The following is a 12,010-nucleotide window of genomic DNA, read 5'->3' on the forward strand; positions in this document are numbered from 1 at the left end:
CACCCGTTCCGCCCCCAACTCACCGGCCAGCGCTTCCCCCCCATCTCTCGCTTGCCCGCTGCCTCGCCCGTTCCGCCCCCAACTCACCGGCCGGCGCTCTCGCTTGCACGCTGCCTCGCCCGTTCCGCCCCCAACTCACCGGCCAGCGCTTCCCCCCATCTCTCGCTTGCCCGCTGCCTCGCCCGTTCCGCCCCCAACTCACCGGCCGGCGCTCTCGCTTGCCCGCTGCCTCGCCCGTTCCGCCCCCAACTCACCGGCCGGCGCTCTCGCTTGCCCGCTGCCTCGCCCGTTCCGCCCCCAACTCACCGGCCAGCGCTTCCCCCCCATCTCTCGCTTGCCCGCTGCCTCGCCCATTCCGCCCCCAACTCACCGGCCGGCGCTCTCGCTTGCACGCTGCCTCGCCCGTTCCGCCCCCAACTCACCGGCCAGCGCTTCCCCCCCATCTCTCGCTTGCCCGCTGCCTCGCCCGTTCCGCCCCCAACTCACCGGCCAGCGCTTCCCCCCCCATCTCTCGCTTGCACGCTGCCTCGCCCGTTCCGCCCCCAACTCACCGGCCAGCGCTTCCCCCCCATCTCTCGCTTGCCCGCTACCTTGCCCGTTCCGCCCCCAACTCACCGGCCAGCGCTTCCCCCCCATCTCTCGCTTGCCCGCTGCCTCGCCCGTTCCGCCCCCAACTCACCGGCCAGCGCTTCCCCCCCATCTCTCGCTTGCCCGCTGCCTCGCCCGTTCCGCCCCCAACTCACCGGCCGGCGCTCTCGCTTGCCCGCTGCCTCGCCCGTTCCGCCCCCAACTCACCGGCCGGCGCTCTCGCTTGCACGCTGCCTCGCCCGTTCCGCCCCCAACTCACCGGCCGGCGCTCTCGCTTGCCCGCTGCCTCGCCCGTTCCGCCCCCAACTCACCGGCCGGCGCTTCCCCCCCATCTCTCGCTTGCCCGCTGCCTCGCCCGTTCCGCCCCAACTCACCGGCCGGCGCTCTCGCTTGCACGCTGCCTCGCCCGTTCCGCCCCCAGCTCACCGGCCGGCGCTCTCGCTTGCCCGCTGCCTCGCCCGTTCCGCCCCCAGCTCACCGGCCGGCGCTCTCGCTTGCACGCTGCCTCGCCCGTTCCGCCCCCAACTCACCGGCCAGCGCTTCCCCCCCCATCTCTCGCTTGCCCGCTGCCTCGCCCGTTCCGCCCCCAACTCACCGGCCAGCGCTTCCCCCCCATCTCTCGCTTGCCCGCTGCCTCGCCCGTTCCGCCCCAACTCACCGGCCGGCGCTCTCGCTTGCACGCTGCCTCGCCCGTTCCGCCCCCAGCTCACCGGCCGGCGCTCTCGCTTGCCCGCTGCCTCGCCCGTTCCGCCCCCAGCTCACCGGCCGGCGCTCTCGCTTGCACGCTGCCTCGCCCGTTCCGCCCCCAACTCACCGGCCAGCGCTTCCCCCCCCATCTCTCGCTTGCCCGCTGCCTCGCCCGTTCCGCCCCCAACTCACCGGCCGGCGCTCTCGCTTGCACGCTGCCTCGCCCGTTCCGCCCCCAACTCACCGGCCAGCGCTTCCCCCCATCTCTCGCTTGCCCGCTGCCTCGCCCGTTCCGCCCCCAACTCACCGGCCGGCGCTCTCGCTTGCACGCTGCCTCGCCCGTTCCGCCCCCAACTCACCGGCCAGCGCTTCCCCCCATCTCTCGCTTGCCCGCTGCCTCGCCCGTTCCGCCCCCAACTCACCGGCCAGCGCTTCCCCCCCCATCTCTCGCTTGCCCGCTGCCTCGCCTGTTGCGCCCCCAACTCACCGGCCAGCGCTTCCCCCCCATCTCTCGCTTGCCCGCTGCCTCGCCCGTTCCGCCCCCAACTCACCGGCCGGTGCTCTCGCTTGCACGCTACCTCGCCCGTTCCGCCCCCAACTCACCGGCCAGCGCTTCCCCCCCCATCTCTCGCTTGCCCGCTGCCTCGCCCGTTCCGCCCCCAACTCACCGGCCAGCGCTTCCCCCCCCATCTCTCGCTTGCCCGCTGCCTCGCCCGTTCCGCCCCCAACTCACCGGCCGGCGCTCTCGCTTGCACGCTGCCTCGCCCGTTCCGCCCCCAACTCACCGGCCAGCGCTTCCCCCCCATCTCTCGCTTGCCCGCTGCCTCACCCGTTCCGCCCCCAACTCACCGGCCAGCGCTTCCCCCCCATCTCTCGCTTGCCCGCTGCCTCGCCCGTTCCGCCCCCAACTCACCGGCCGGCGCTCTCGCTTGCACGCTGCCTCGCCCGTTCCGCCCCCAACTCACCGGCCAGCGCTTCCCCCCATCTCTCGCTTGCCCGCTGCCTCGCCCGTTCCGCCCCCAACTCACCGGCCGGCGCTCTCGCTTGCCCGCTGCCTCGCCCGTTCCGCCCCCAACTCACCGGCCGGCGCTCTCGCTTGCCCGCTGCCTCGCCCGTTCCGCCCCCAACTCACCGGCCAGCGCTTCCCCCCCATCTCTCGCTTGCCCGCTGCCTCGCCCATTCCGCCCCCAACTCACCGGCCGGCGCTCTCGCTTGCACGCTGCCTCGCCCGTTCCGCCCCCAACTCACCGGCCAGCGCTTCCCCCCCATCTCTCGCTTGCCCGCTGCCTCGCCCGTTCCGCCCCCAACTCACCGGCCAGCGCTTCCCCCCCCATCTCTCGCTTGCACGCTGCCTCGCCCGTTCCGCCCCCAACTCACCGGCCAGCGCTTCCCCCCCATCTCTCGCTTGCCCGCTACCTTGCCCGTTCCGCCCCCAACTCACCGGCCAGCGCTTCCCCCCCATCTCTCGCTTGCCCGCTGCCTCGCCCGTTCCGCCCCCAACTCACCGGCCAGCGCTTCCCCCCCATCTCTCGCTTGCCCGCTGCCTCGCCCGTTCCGCCCCCAACTCACCGGCCGGCGCTCTCGCTTGCCCGCTGCCTCGCCCGTTCCGCCCCCAACTCACCGGCCGGCGCTCTCGCTTGCACGCTGCCTCGCCCGTTCCGCCCCCAACTCACCGGCCGGCGCTCTCGCTTGCCCGCTGCCTCGCCCGTTCCGCCCCCAACTCACCGGCCGGCGCTCTCGCTTGCACGCTGCCTCGCCCGTTCCGCCCCCAACTCACCGGCCGGCGCTCTCGCTTGCACGCTGCCTCGCCCGTTCCGCCCCCAACTCACCGGCCAGCGCTTCACCCCCCATCTCTCGCTTGCCCGCTGCCTCGCCCGGGACCAGCGGTGGCGCAGCAGCCCAGCCAGCCAGCGGGCGGACGGGCGGAGAGAAGCCCGGCCCGGAGGGGAGGGAGCGGAGTCGCCGTGGCCCACGTGGAAACAAGGCTTTACTGCCACACACACACACACACACACACACACACACACAGAGACGGATGGAAACAAGCTTGACTGAGGAGGGAAACAAGCCCCTCCCCCACACACACGCACGCACGAGGAGGGAAACAAGCTTGACTGAGGAGGGAAACAAGCCCCTCCCCCACACACACGCACGCACGAGGAGGGAAACAAGCTTGACTGAGGAGGGAAACAACGCTTGACTGCCGCCTCCCTAGCAGACCACCCCATTCCTGTTAGAAATGGAGCCCAGTACTTCTAGTACTCTTGCACCAATGGAGCCCAGTACTTCTAGTATTCCTGCACCAAAACAAAGACGCAGGTCATACGAAGCTGCTTTCAAACTAAAGGTTGTGTTAAGAGCAGAACAAAGCAATAACAGTATTGCAGGTAGGGAATTTGGTGTTGATGAAAAACAAGTGAGGGAGTGGCGGAAAATGAAAGCTGAGTTGGAAAAGATTCCAAAGGCAAAAAAAGCTCGACGTGGTTTAACAACTCCATATGTGGCTCTAGAGACTGAATTGCATGAATGGGTTATGGAGTGTCGTCAAAATGGTTACTGCGTAACACGCATGGGAATTCGCTTACGTGCCCTTCAAATGGCTAAAGATGACAAATTAAAAGTACCAGGCATTGAAAATTTTGTTGCGTCAGCAGGATGGTGTACTGGCTTCATGAATAGGTATGGCCTATGTTTGCGGCAAAGAACAAAGATTTCACAGAAGTTGCCAAAAGACCTTGATGAAAAAGTGATGTCATTCCATTCATTCATCATAAAACAAAGAAACATCCATAACTATGACCTGGGAGATATTGGGAATATGGATGAAACACCTATGACCTTTGATCTTCCAAGCAACAGAACCGTGGCAAGTTTGGGAGACAAAACTGTTTTACTCAGAACCACAGGTAATGAGAAAAACCATTTTACAGTTGTTCTGTCATGTTTGGCTAATGGAACTAAGCTGCGGCCTGTCATTATTTTTAAAAGAAAGACCTTGCCTAAAAAGGTCAAATTCCCACCACGAATTACAGTGCGCCCACATGTTAAAGGCTGGATGGATGAAGATGGAACAAAAAAGTGGCTGGAAGAAGTTTGGAATGGACGACCAGGAGCAGCCTTAAAGAAAAAACCATCATTGCTAGTTTGGGATATGTTCAGAGCCCACACATCTGATGACATAAAAAGATTGGCAAAGTCTTCTCAAGTTACTTTAGCCGTTATTCCAGGTGGGCTTACATCTGTATTACAGCCCTTAGATGTGTGTTTAAATAAACCTTTCAAAGACCGTGTGCGAAAGATGTGGTGCGAATGGATGTCATCTGGTCAAGCCCGACTAACAAAAGGTGGAAATATGATGAAGCCTGACATAGAACTGATAGCAAAGTGGGTTCGTGATGCATGGGAAGAGATTCCAGAGGACATGGTGAAGCACGCCTTCAGGAAATGTGGCATAAGTAATGCTATGGATGGCAGTGAAGACACTGCTTTGCATGAGGAGGACAACTGTGATAGTGATGACAGCGAACTCTGTGACAATGTATATGATGATAACCTCACACCAGCTACAGCTGCAGCTCTGTTTGCAGATACAGATGAGGAGGAGGAATCCAGTTTTGAAGGATTTTGATGCTTGTGTTTTAGCTTGGTTGCTTATTGAGTTAAGGTTTTTGTACATTTAAAGTTATTGTTAATACTTTAATATTATATATTGTTTTTGTTGAATATACTGATAATATATTGTTTTTGTTGAATATACTGATAATATATTGTTTTTGTTGAATATACTGATAATATATTGTTTTTGTTGAATATACTGATAATATATTGTTTTTGTTGAATATACTGATAATATATTGTTTTTGTTGACCCTCTTTTCCACATGCCTCAATTAAAGCAATTTTATTGTTATCTACCTGTATTTTTATTTTTGAAATTTACCGTGAGCTGCTGCATTTCCCAGCCTCGGCTTATACTCGAGTCACCAACTTTTTCCAATTTTTGGGGGTAAAATTAGGGGTCTCGGCTTATAATCGAGTCGGCTTATACTCAAGTATATACGGTAAATGAAGTAATATATTGTTAAGTACACTAGGATCTTACAAATGAATTATTTGATTTCAAAGAAGTTCATGCTTTCAAATTGAATAAAGTTCCTTCAGTTTGCTTCAAAGTCAATTATATTTGATAGACTTACTAGCTTTGCAAAGTCTTGAACATTTTTCTTTCATATAGAGTGCTTGCTATTCAACTATGAAGAATATATTACTAATTATTTTTCATAGCATTTTCTCATTTACACAGTTGTGATAGCATACCAGTCTTTTTTTTTAAAAAAAAAACAATGTTGCTGAAATAGAATGTGACAGATTATTTCCTGAAGAGGCTAAGTGAATCATGCCAACAACTTAGAAATGCCACTGCTCAGGGTATGGGGGATGTGTTGGTTTTTTTTAAAAGAAAAAGCTTACTTTTAAATAAGATTTACATTGGACTAGGATTTTATGAAGTCATTTGGCACAATTTAAGCTGTTTACTGGATAATTTGGAGGCAGCAGTGTTGTCTGCCTTCTCTGCTATCTCTGTCCTACAAGAGTTTTAGAGGAACATTCTTTCTCTCTCTCTCTCTCTCCCTCCCTCTCTCTCTGTGTACTGTATCTCCTAGTCCAGGGGTCCCCAACTTGTGGTCCATGGCCCACCAGTGGGCCATGAGGGGTTTGCAACTGGGCTGCGGAAATGGCCAGCTAGTGCATGCACACATCCTTGCAAGAGCAACGGACAAGGGTGCGTACATGCTCCATTTAAATGAGAAGCAGGCTCGCGTGCACACTGTTCACACAAATGGAACTGTATGCATGCTTGCTGGCCACTCAGGCAGAACCACCACCCCCTCCCCGCCAGTCCACAAAGTCGGAAACGTTGGGGAACTCTGTCCTAGTGACTATCTGGCTGAACATTTGCAGGTCTACTATCCCTCCAGTTCCAGATGCTTCGATGATTTTCCATTGCAGGCTCTGGTTGAATCTTTTATGGAAGTTCCAATTACTTCAGTTTTTGCTGCCTTTGAATTACAAATTCAAATTAAATAATTGAAAATATTTTTTCTTTTTGGAATGTGATTGATTGATGTACCCTATATTACATCCTCTTGTGAATTGAAATATACAGAAGGAATGAGTTAAAATATTGTCGTTCTAAATGAAAGAAAAATTCAAGCACAAGCAAGTACTGCATTGCAAAAATCTCTGCTTAGCTCCATCAACTTCTGACCCCCCCAGTTCTGACTATTATGAACTTTAGATTTCCTAAAGTTATTTACATATTCCACAAAAGTTTAGTAACTACAGTTGATTAAGGTTAAGCACTGTCAGTTGTTTACATAGTGTTTGTGTTCTATAAATGGGGTTTTTATTAGTGTATTAAATATTGTGTTCTAGGACTTTATAACTAATTCATTGTGTGCATCTTAATCTAAATAATGTTATTTTGATAATCACCCCGCATTTAATATTTAAAGATATAATTTAGGGATGCAGTTTTAAACATAATTGAGTGATTCCCATTTACGTCTGCTATTCAAACATCATAGTATTTTTTAAAAAAATCCTAATTAGTTTTATTTTTTAAAATTCCCATTTGGCACAAAAATTTATGATAGTTTCTAAATAATTGACTGAATGGCAAGGAATGGGCAATTTTGAGGGGTCTGAGAGGGAAAAGGTAAAAATTATATTGTTCTAATTGTGCTTCTGTATGTATTTTACAATTATCTGATTTAAAGATATTTATCTTATTGTTCACAGTTCAAAGCTACTATATGTAAGTATCCTTTCTGTAGAACAACTTGAGAGTATCAAAGCAATGGAAACGGACAAAATGTCAACAATATAACATGAGCTTTTTAAAAAGGGCATAGCAACAGGAAATAATACCAACCAATATTTTTAAAAGCTATTTTTAAAAAGTAGGAAAACTAAGCTTGACTGATGTCCCTTGATAGGACATTCTAGAAGCTTAGTGCGGTAACTGAAAAAAACTTTGTCACATCATTTGGTGAACCTGTAGTTCATTTTGCAGGTTAAAAATTGAACAGAAAGTATGACAAGGAGTAGTTTACTATGTACAGTAGATTCTGTAGATTTAGTTCTTTTTAGGCTTGTGCAACTTAAACTGTATTTGTCTACCAGCAATAAAAAGTTCCTGGTGTTTATCAAAGGAAGATAACCATCATATACCACCATCATAATTTAATAGAACAGCCTGTAAGCAACTAGATGATAGATGGTGCTGGTTAAATGGTTGTTTGCAGGGAGAAAAAATAGATGGGTGTAATTCTGTTCATTAGCTTTCATGTGAATTAGAACTATACTTTTAAATGAGCTTATTTTATTCTCTTCACAATCTGTTTTTTTTTCTTTCCTAACTCATAGCAACAGATGTTCCTAATCATTAATGACCAGAGGGCACATTTGTAATATTGTTAATGTGGGCTCTTCTGCAAAATAATTATTTGAATGTGCTTCTCCATTTATGAATTGGCAGCCAGTGAGGGTCACAACCAGTTACAAATTTTGGACCAGAATGTACTTGTCCTTTTGTTCCTCACTTTGCCCTTATCCACATGACATTCACATCCATTTATTATAGTCCTTTTTTTCCTTTGAAGGTACTATACTCAGACTTTCAAAGAAATCAGTGGTCCGCTACCACTGGTTATTTTTCTTTGGAAATCTTGTAATGATGTTGGAGTTTAATACCTTGCCCTGCAGCAAGGCAACCTAATTTTTTTTTTAAAAAAAATGAAAATTATCAGATGAGATATAGAGCCTAGCAGCATTATGTAAGGTATCTACACTGACACTTCTGAGTTATAGTGACTATAAGTAATAATAATAGCGACAATAATAATATCAACAGTAACCATAATAGCTGTGACAATAACAATTTCAGTTTATAACTTGCCTTTACCTTAAAGCAGAGGTGTCAAACTGCCGGCCCATGAGCCAGACGCGTTACGCGGAAGCCACGCCCACCCCATTGCCAGCAATGGCAAAACAGTCCCGATACGTTGCGCGACATCACGTGATGTCGCAAGTTTGGCATGTCTGCCTTAAAGTATTCAAGTGTGCCTTGGTCTTTGTCACAGGCTGCTTTGCTCTTCACAAAGAGTATGATAGTGCTGAGAAGACAGTGTTCTGCTCCCCCTCATGGATTTTCCTAATTTCTTTTCCCAACAGCTTGAAAAGATGCTTCTCTGTACCATTTTAGTATTATATTTTTTTAGCTTACTTGAAATTAATTCTATCACTGTCATCACCACATAGAACAAGTAGATTGTAATCTTACCTTTGAATGTCCCTCACTTTTTAAATCCGTTTCATTGCCATCTGCAAAATACAGGAACTACATCCTTAATTCCATCTTCTCTGGGCATTTGAAAGAGGTTTTCCTTTCCTAATTTTATTTAGTTTTATTTATTTATTAAATCTTTATGCTGCCCATCTCCCCTACAAGAGATATTCCCCCTACTATTCGGGGAATATCTAATATTCTTTCTCAACACGGGGAGAGGAAGGCGTGTTTCTGATCTGGGTTATTTTTCTGCAGATCTTTCATTACCGATCATATCATCAGTGCACAGCAGAGTATGATTACTGATTGCTTACATACAGTAACTTGTTCTGCCATTCTCGGTTGGGGTATATCTTCTTTGAAGTTCCGTGTTTATAGCTTTATTTGGCATATTTGCTGTTTATCTTAGTACTAGGCTAGGGGTCCCCAATCCCAGTCCGTGGACCAGCATCGGGCTGCAGCATGTCAGAAACCAAGCCATGCAAACAAGTGAAGCCCCATCTGCAGGATGCAGGCAGCACACAAAACCACGCCGCCTCCAGTTCACAGAAAAAAACCTCTCCACAGAATGAGTCCCTGGTGCCCAAAAGGTTAGGGGCCACTACTCTGGGCTGTTTGTTTTGTTCTTTACTTTTGGTTACGTATTTAAATAGTTTGAGGAAAGGGTTAATCTCTAAAGTTCATCCCTGGGCTGCATACATTTTCTCCTGGAGGAAGACATATATTGGAGTTGACAAAATGTGTACAGTACAGTATGAGCTTGGTTCTCATATTCTTGGAAAAAATAGGCAGCTCATATATGATTTGGAATTGTTTCTATTTCAATCTACAGTAATCAAAATTGAACATAAATAAGAATATTATAGCATTACTGCTACATCCTATTCAGGACTACTCACTATTTTATTTATAGCCTGGATCTTGAAAGCAAATAAATATTTGCTTTTCAGAATGCAAATAGCTCTACATCTAGAAATAAACTCTTCCTCAGTTTTACATTCTTCCATCTAAATGGGTAAAAAAATTGGCCCTGTACTATTTTATCTCCTATATGGATGCTTAGAAACAGTGCAAGTCTTCCATGGAAAAATATTAGTTGATATATATGTACAATTTTATATAGTAAATAAAGCAAAGTAATTATACAGCAAGAGTCTCATTTGAAAGTACTTTTTTAAACCCGGGGTCCCCAACCCCCGGGCCATGGATTAGTACTGGTCTATGGCCTGTTAGGAACTGGGCTACACAGCTGGAGGTGAGCGGTGGGTGATTTAGTGAAATCAAAACCATCCCCCACCCCAGTCCGTGAAAAAATTGTCTTCCACAAAACTCGTCCCTGGTGTGAAAAAGGTTGGGGATCCTTATTTTAAACTACTGTTTTAAAAAAGCGTGAGCCTTCAAACAGCTAGTGGTAAGTAGTGAATCCATTCGTTTCTGTCTTTTGTGGTAAATAGATGTAAAATCTTTCATTTGATCTCTGTTGGTAATGGCTTATTGCCTTTTTACAGCAGTGACAAAAGTATACAAGCTGCTTCTTAGACAGAAAAGCTCTCTTAGCAACTGCTGTGTCTTCTGTGAGCCACAAATAAGACATACTGTTTGTTGTTTTGAGCTTTAGAAAATGACTGGCTGACAATCGTCTCTTTCTATGTCATCAGCTGCTTTTGAATACTGCACTTTTAAATGCATACTATTTGATTAATCCCTGAATTTTAAATAGTCTGGAGAAGTTGAGAGTATGTGGCATTCTCACTCTGTGCATATATACATATCAACTTATAGCAATAGCACTTAAACTTATATACTGCTTTACAGTGCTTTACAGCCCTCCCTAAGTGGTTTACAGATTCAGCACATTGCCCCTAACAGTCTGGGTCCTCATTTTACCAACCTCGGAAGGGTGGAAGGCTGAGTCAACCTTGAGTTGGTGAGACTCGAACTGCCAAACTGCTGGCAGCCAGCAGTCAGCAGAAGTAGTCAAGAACTCTCAGAAAAGTCTGAAGAGATAGAGTATAAAATTAATAAAATATGTATTTTATGGGCATCTGTCTTGATTTTATACTATGATGTCCAGATAATCACTAGTATGTACTGTTGTAAATAAATAGCAATAGTTGTCAATGAAGACAGTGAATTGATCCATAATTTTGGAGAAACACTTAAAAAAGTAATGCTCCTTGTTTAAAATTCCAGGTTTTGGTGCCAGGTTGACAAATCTTGATGCCTTTCACTGCAAATAACTAAGCAATATTGTTAGGTGTTATTGGAAGAAATATTGGAACATATTGTCTATTCTGAAATTGTTACAAAATCCATACATTTGACTTTTGTTTTCTAGAGTCAAGATGAAAGATTTGCTTTCATTGCAGAATGGTATGATGCAAATGCTTCACTTTTTCGGCGTTATGAGCTTCTGTATTACCCTAAAGATGGATCAGTGGAAATGGTAGGATTATTTTGTATAAAAGTATTTTATAAATATGGATTGCATTTTACACAAATTAGAAATAGAAGAATTGCTTTTCTTGCCCAAGAACTGCATAATGTGGGAGAAGATGGCATTATTTCCCCTTTTCAGAAACCTACATATAATTGCAATATCTTTTCATACAAAGAAAGAATGTAATTGAGAAAAACTGAGTGTTAATTGAGAAAAATATGAAACTTCCCAACAAATAAGGGCAGGTTGAACAATGTTGCTTGAGATAATCCACTTAGCCATTTTGTTTGTTTCCTTTATTTTTTTCTGTGACCATGGAGTTGAAATCTGATCATGGAGATGAAATCCCATGATATATTTCCTTTCACAAGTTAAATACGGTAAGTTACATAGGATTAATATGTAAAGTCTGCTTATCCAATTTTTGTCTTTTTCTCTCCATGTTAAATATTAATGAGTTTGATATTGATCAGAAGTTGGATTATTGAATTGATATGTTTTGTATATTTATTTGTGTGCATGCATATCACCTGCATAGCTCTTATTATCTTAAAGATATGCATGTTAGGTGGGATGGATAGTCTTGGTTTACTGTCACACAATCTATCATTTATATAACCAGGGATTATTGAATAAACATAGTTGGCTAAGTTCTCAAAATATACTTAACAATAAACTTTTTTTTAAAAAAATATTTTCTTGAAAATAAAACAGAACCTATAAATAACGTTTTAAAAATTCAAATATATTTACCTAAATAATACAAAGTAGGAAGTAAAAATAATACAAGAAATAAAATAGAATAAAGGGGAAAAAAGGAATGAGTAAGAATAGATTAATAATATTTATCTGATTTTCTGCATTATAAAATACTATTTTTTCATGCAGAATATATTACAATTTTTAAATATGTAATCTAGATCCCATGGAATCTTATTGCCTGAT

General features: G+C 46.8%; 1 protein-coding gene across 6 annotated transcripts in view; it reads left to right on the forward strand.

Moving 5' to 3' along the window:
* NME7 (NME/NM23 family member 7) overlaps nt 1–12,010 on the forward strand; it is a 111,157-nt gene that overhangs the window by 18,299 nt on the left and 80,848 nt on the right. For 5 of the 6 annotated variants that reach the window (XR_014492550.1, XR_014492551.1, XM_083362848.1 and 2 more), the window contains exon 2: nt 10,964–11,071. Coding sequence is in view for 3 of the 6 variants with exons in the window: in XM_083362848.1 (XP_083218974.1) it covers nt 10,964–11,071 (108 nt within the window). In the remaining 3 variants the exon portion in view is untranslated. Of the gene's footprint in view, nt 1–10,963; nt 11,072–11,385; nt 11,446–12,010 lie in introns of all 6 variants that reach the window. The other variant, XM_083362850.1, reaches the window with a different exon arrangement.

This window comes from Vipera ursinii, assembly GCF_947247035.1.
Source record: "Vipera ursinii genome assembly, chromosome: 4".
NCBI classification, from domain to species: Eukaryota; Metazoa; Chordata; class Lepidosauria; order Squamata; family Viperidae; genus Vipera; species Vipera ursinii.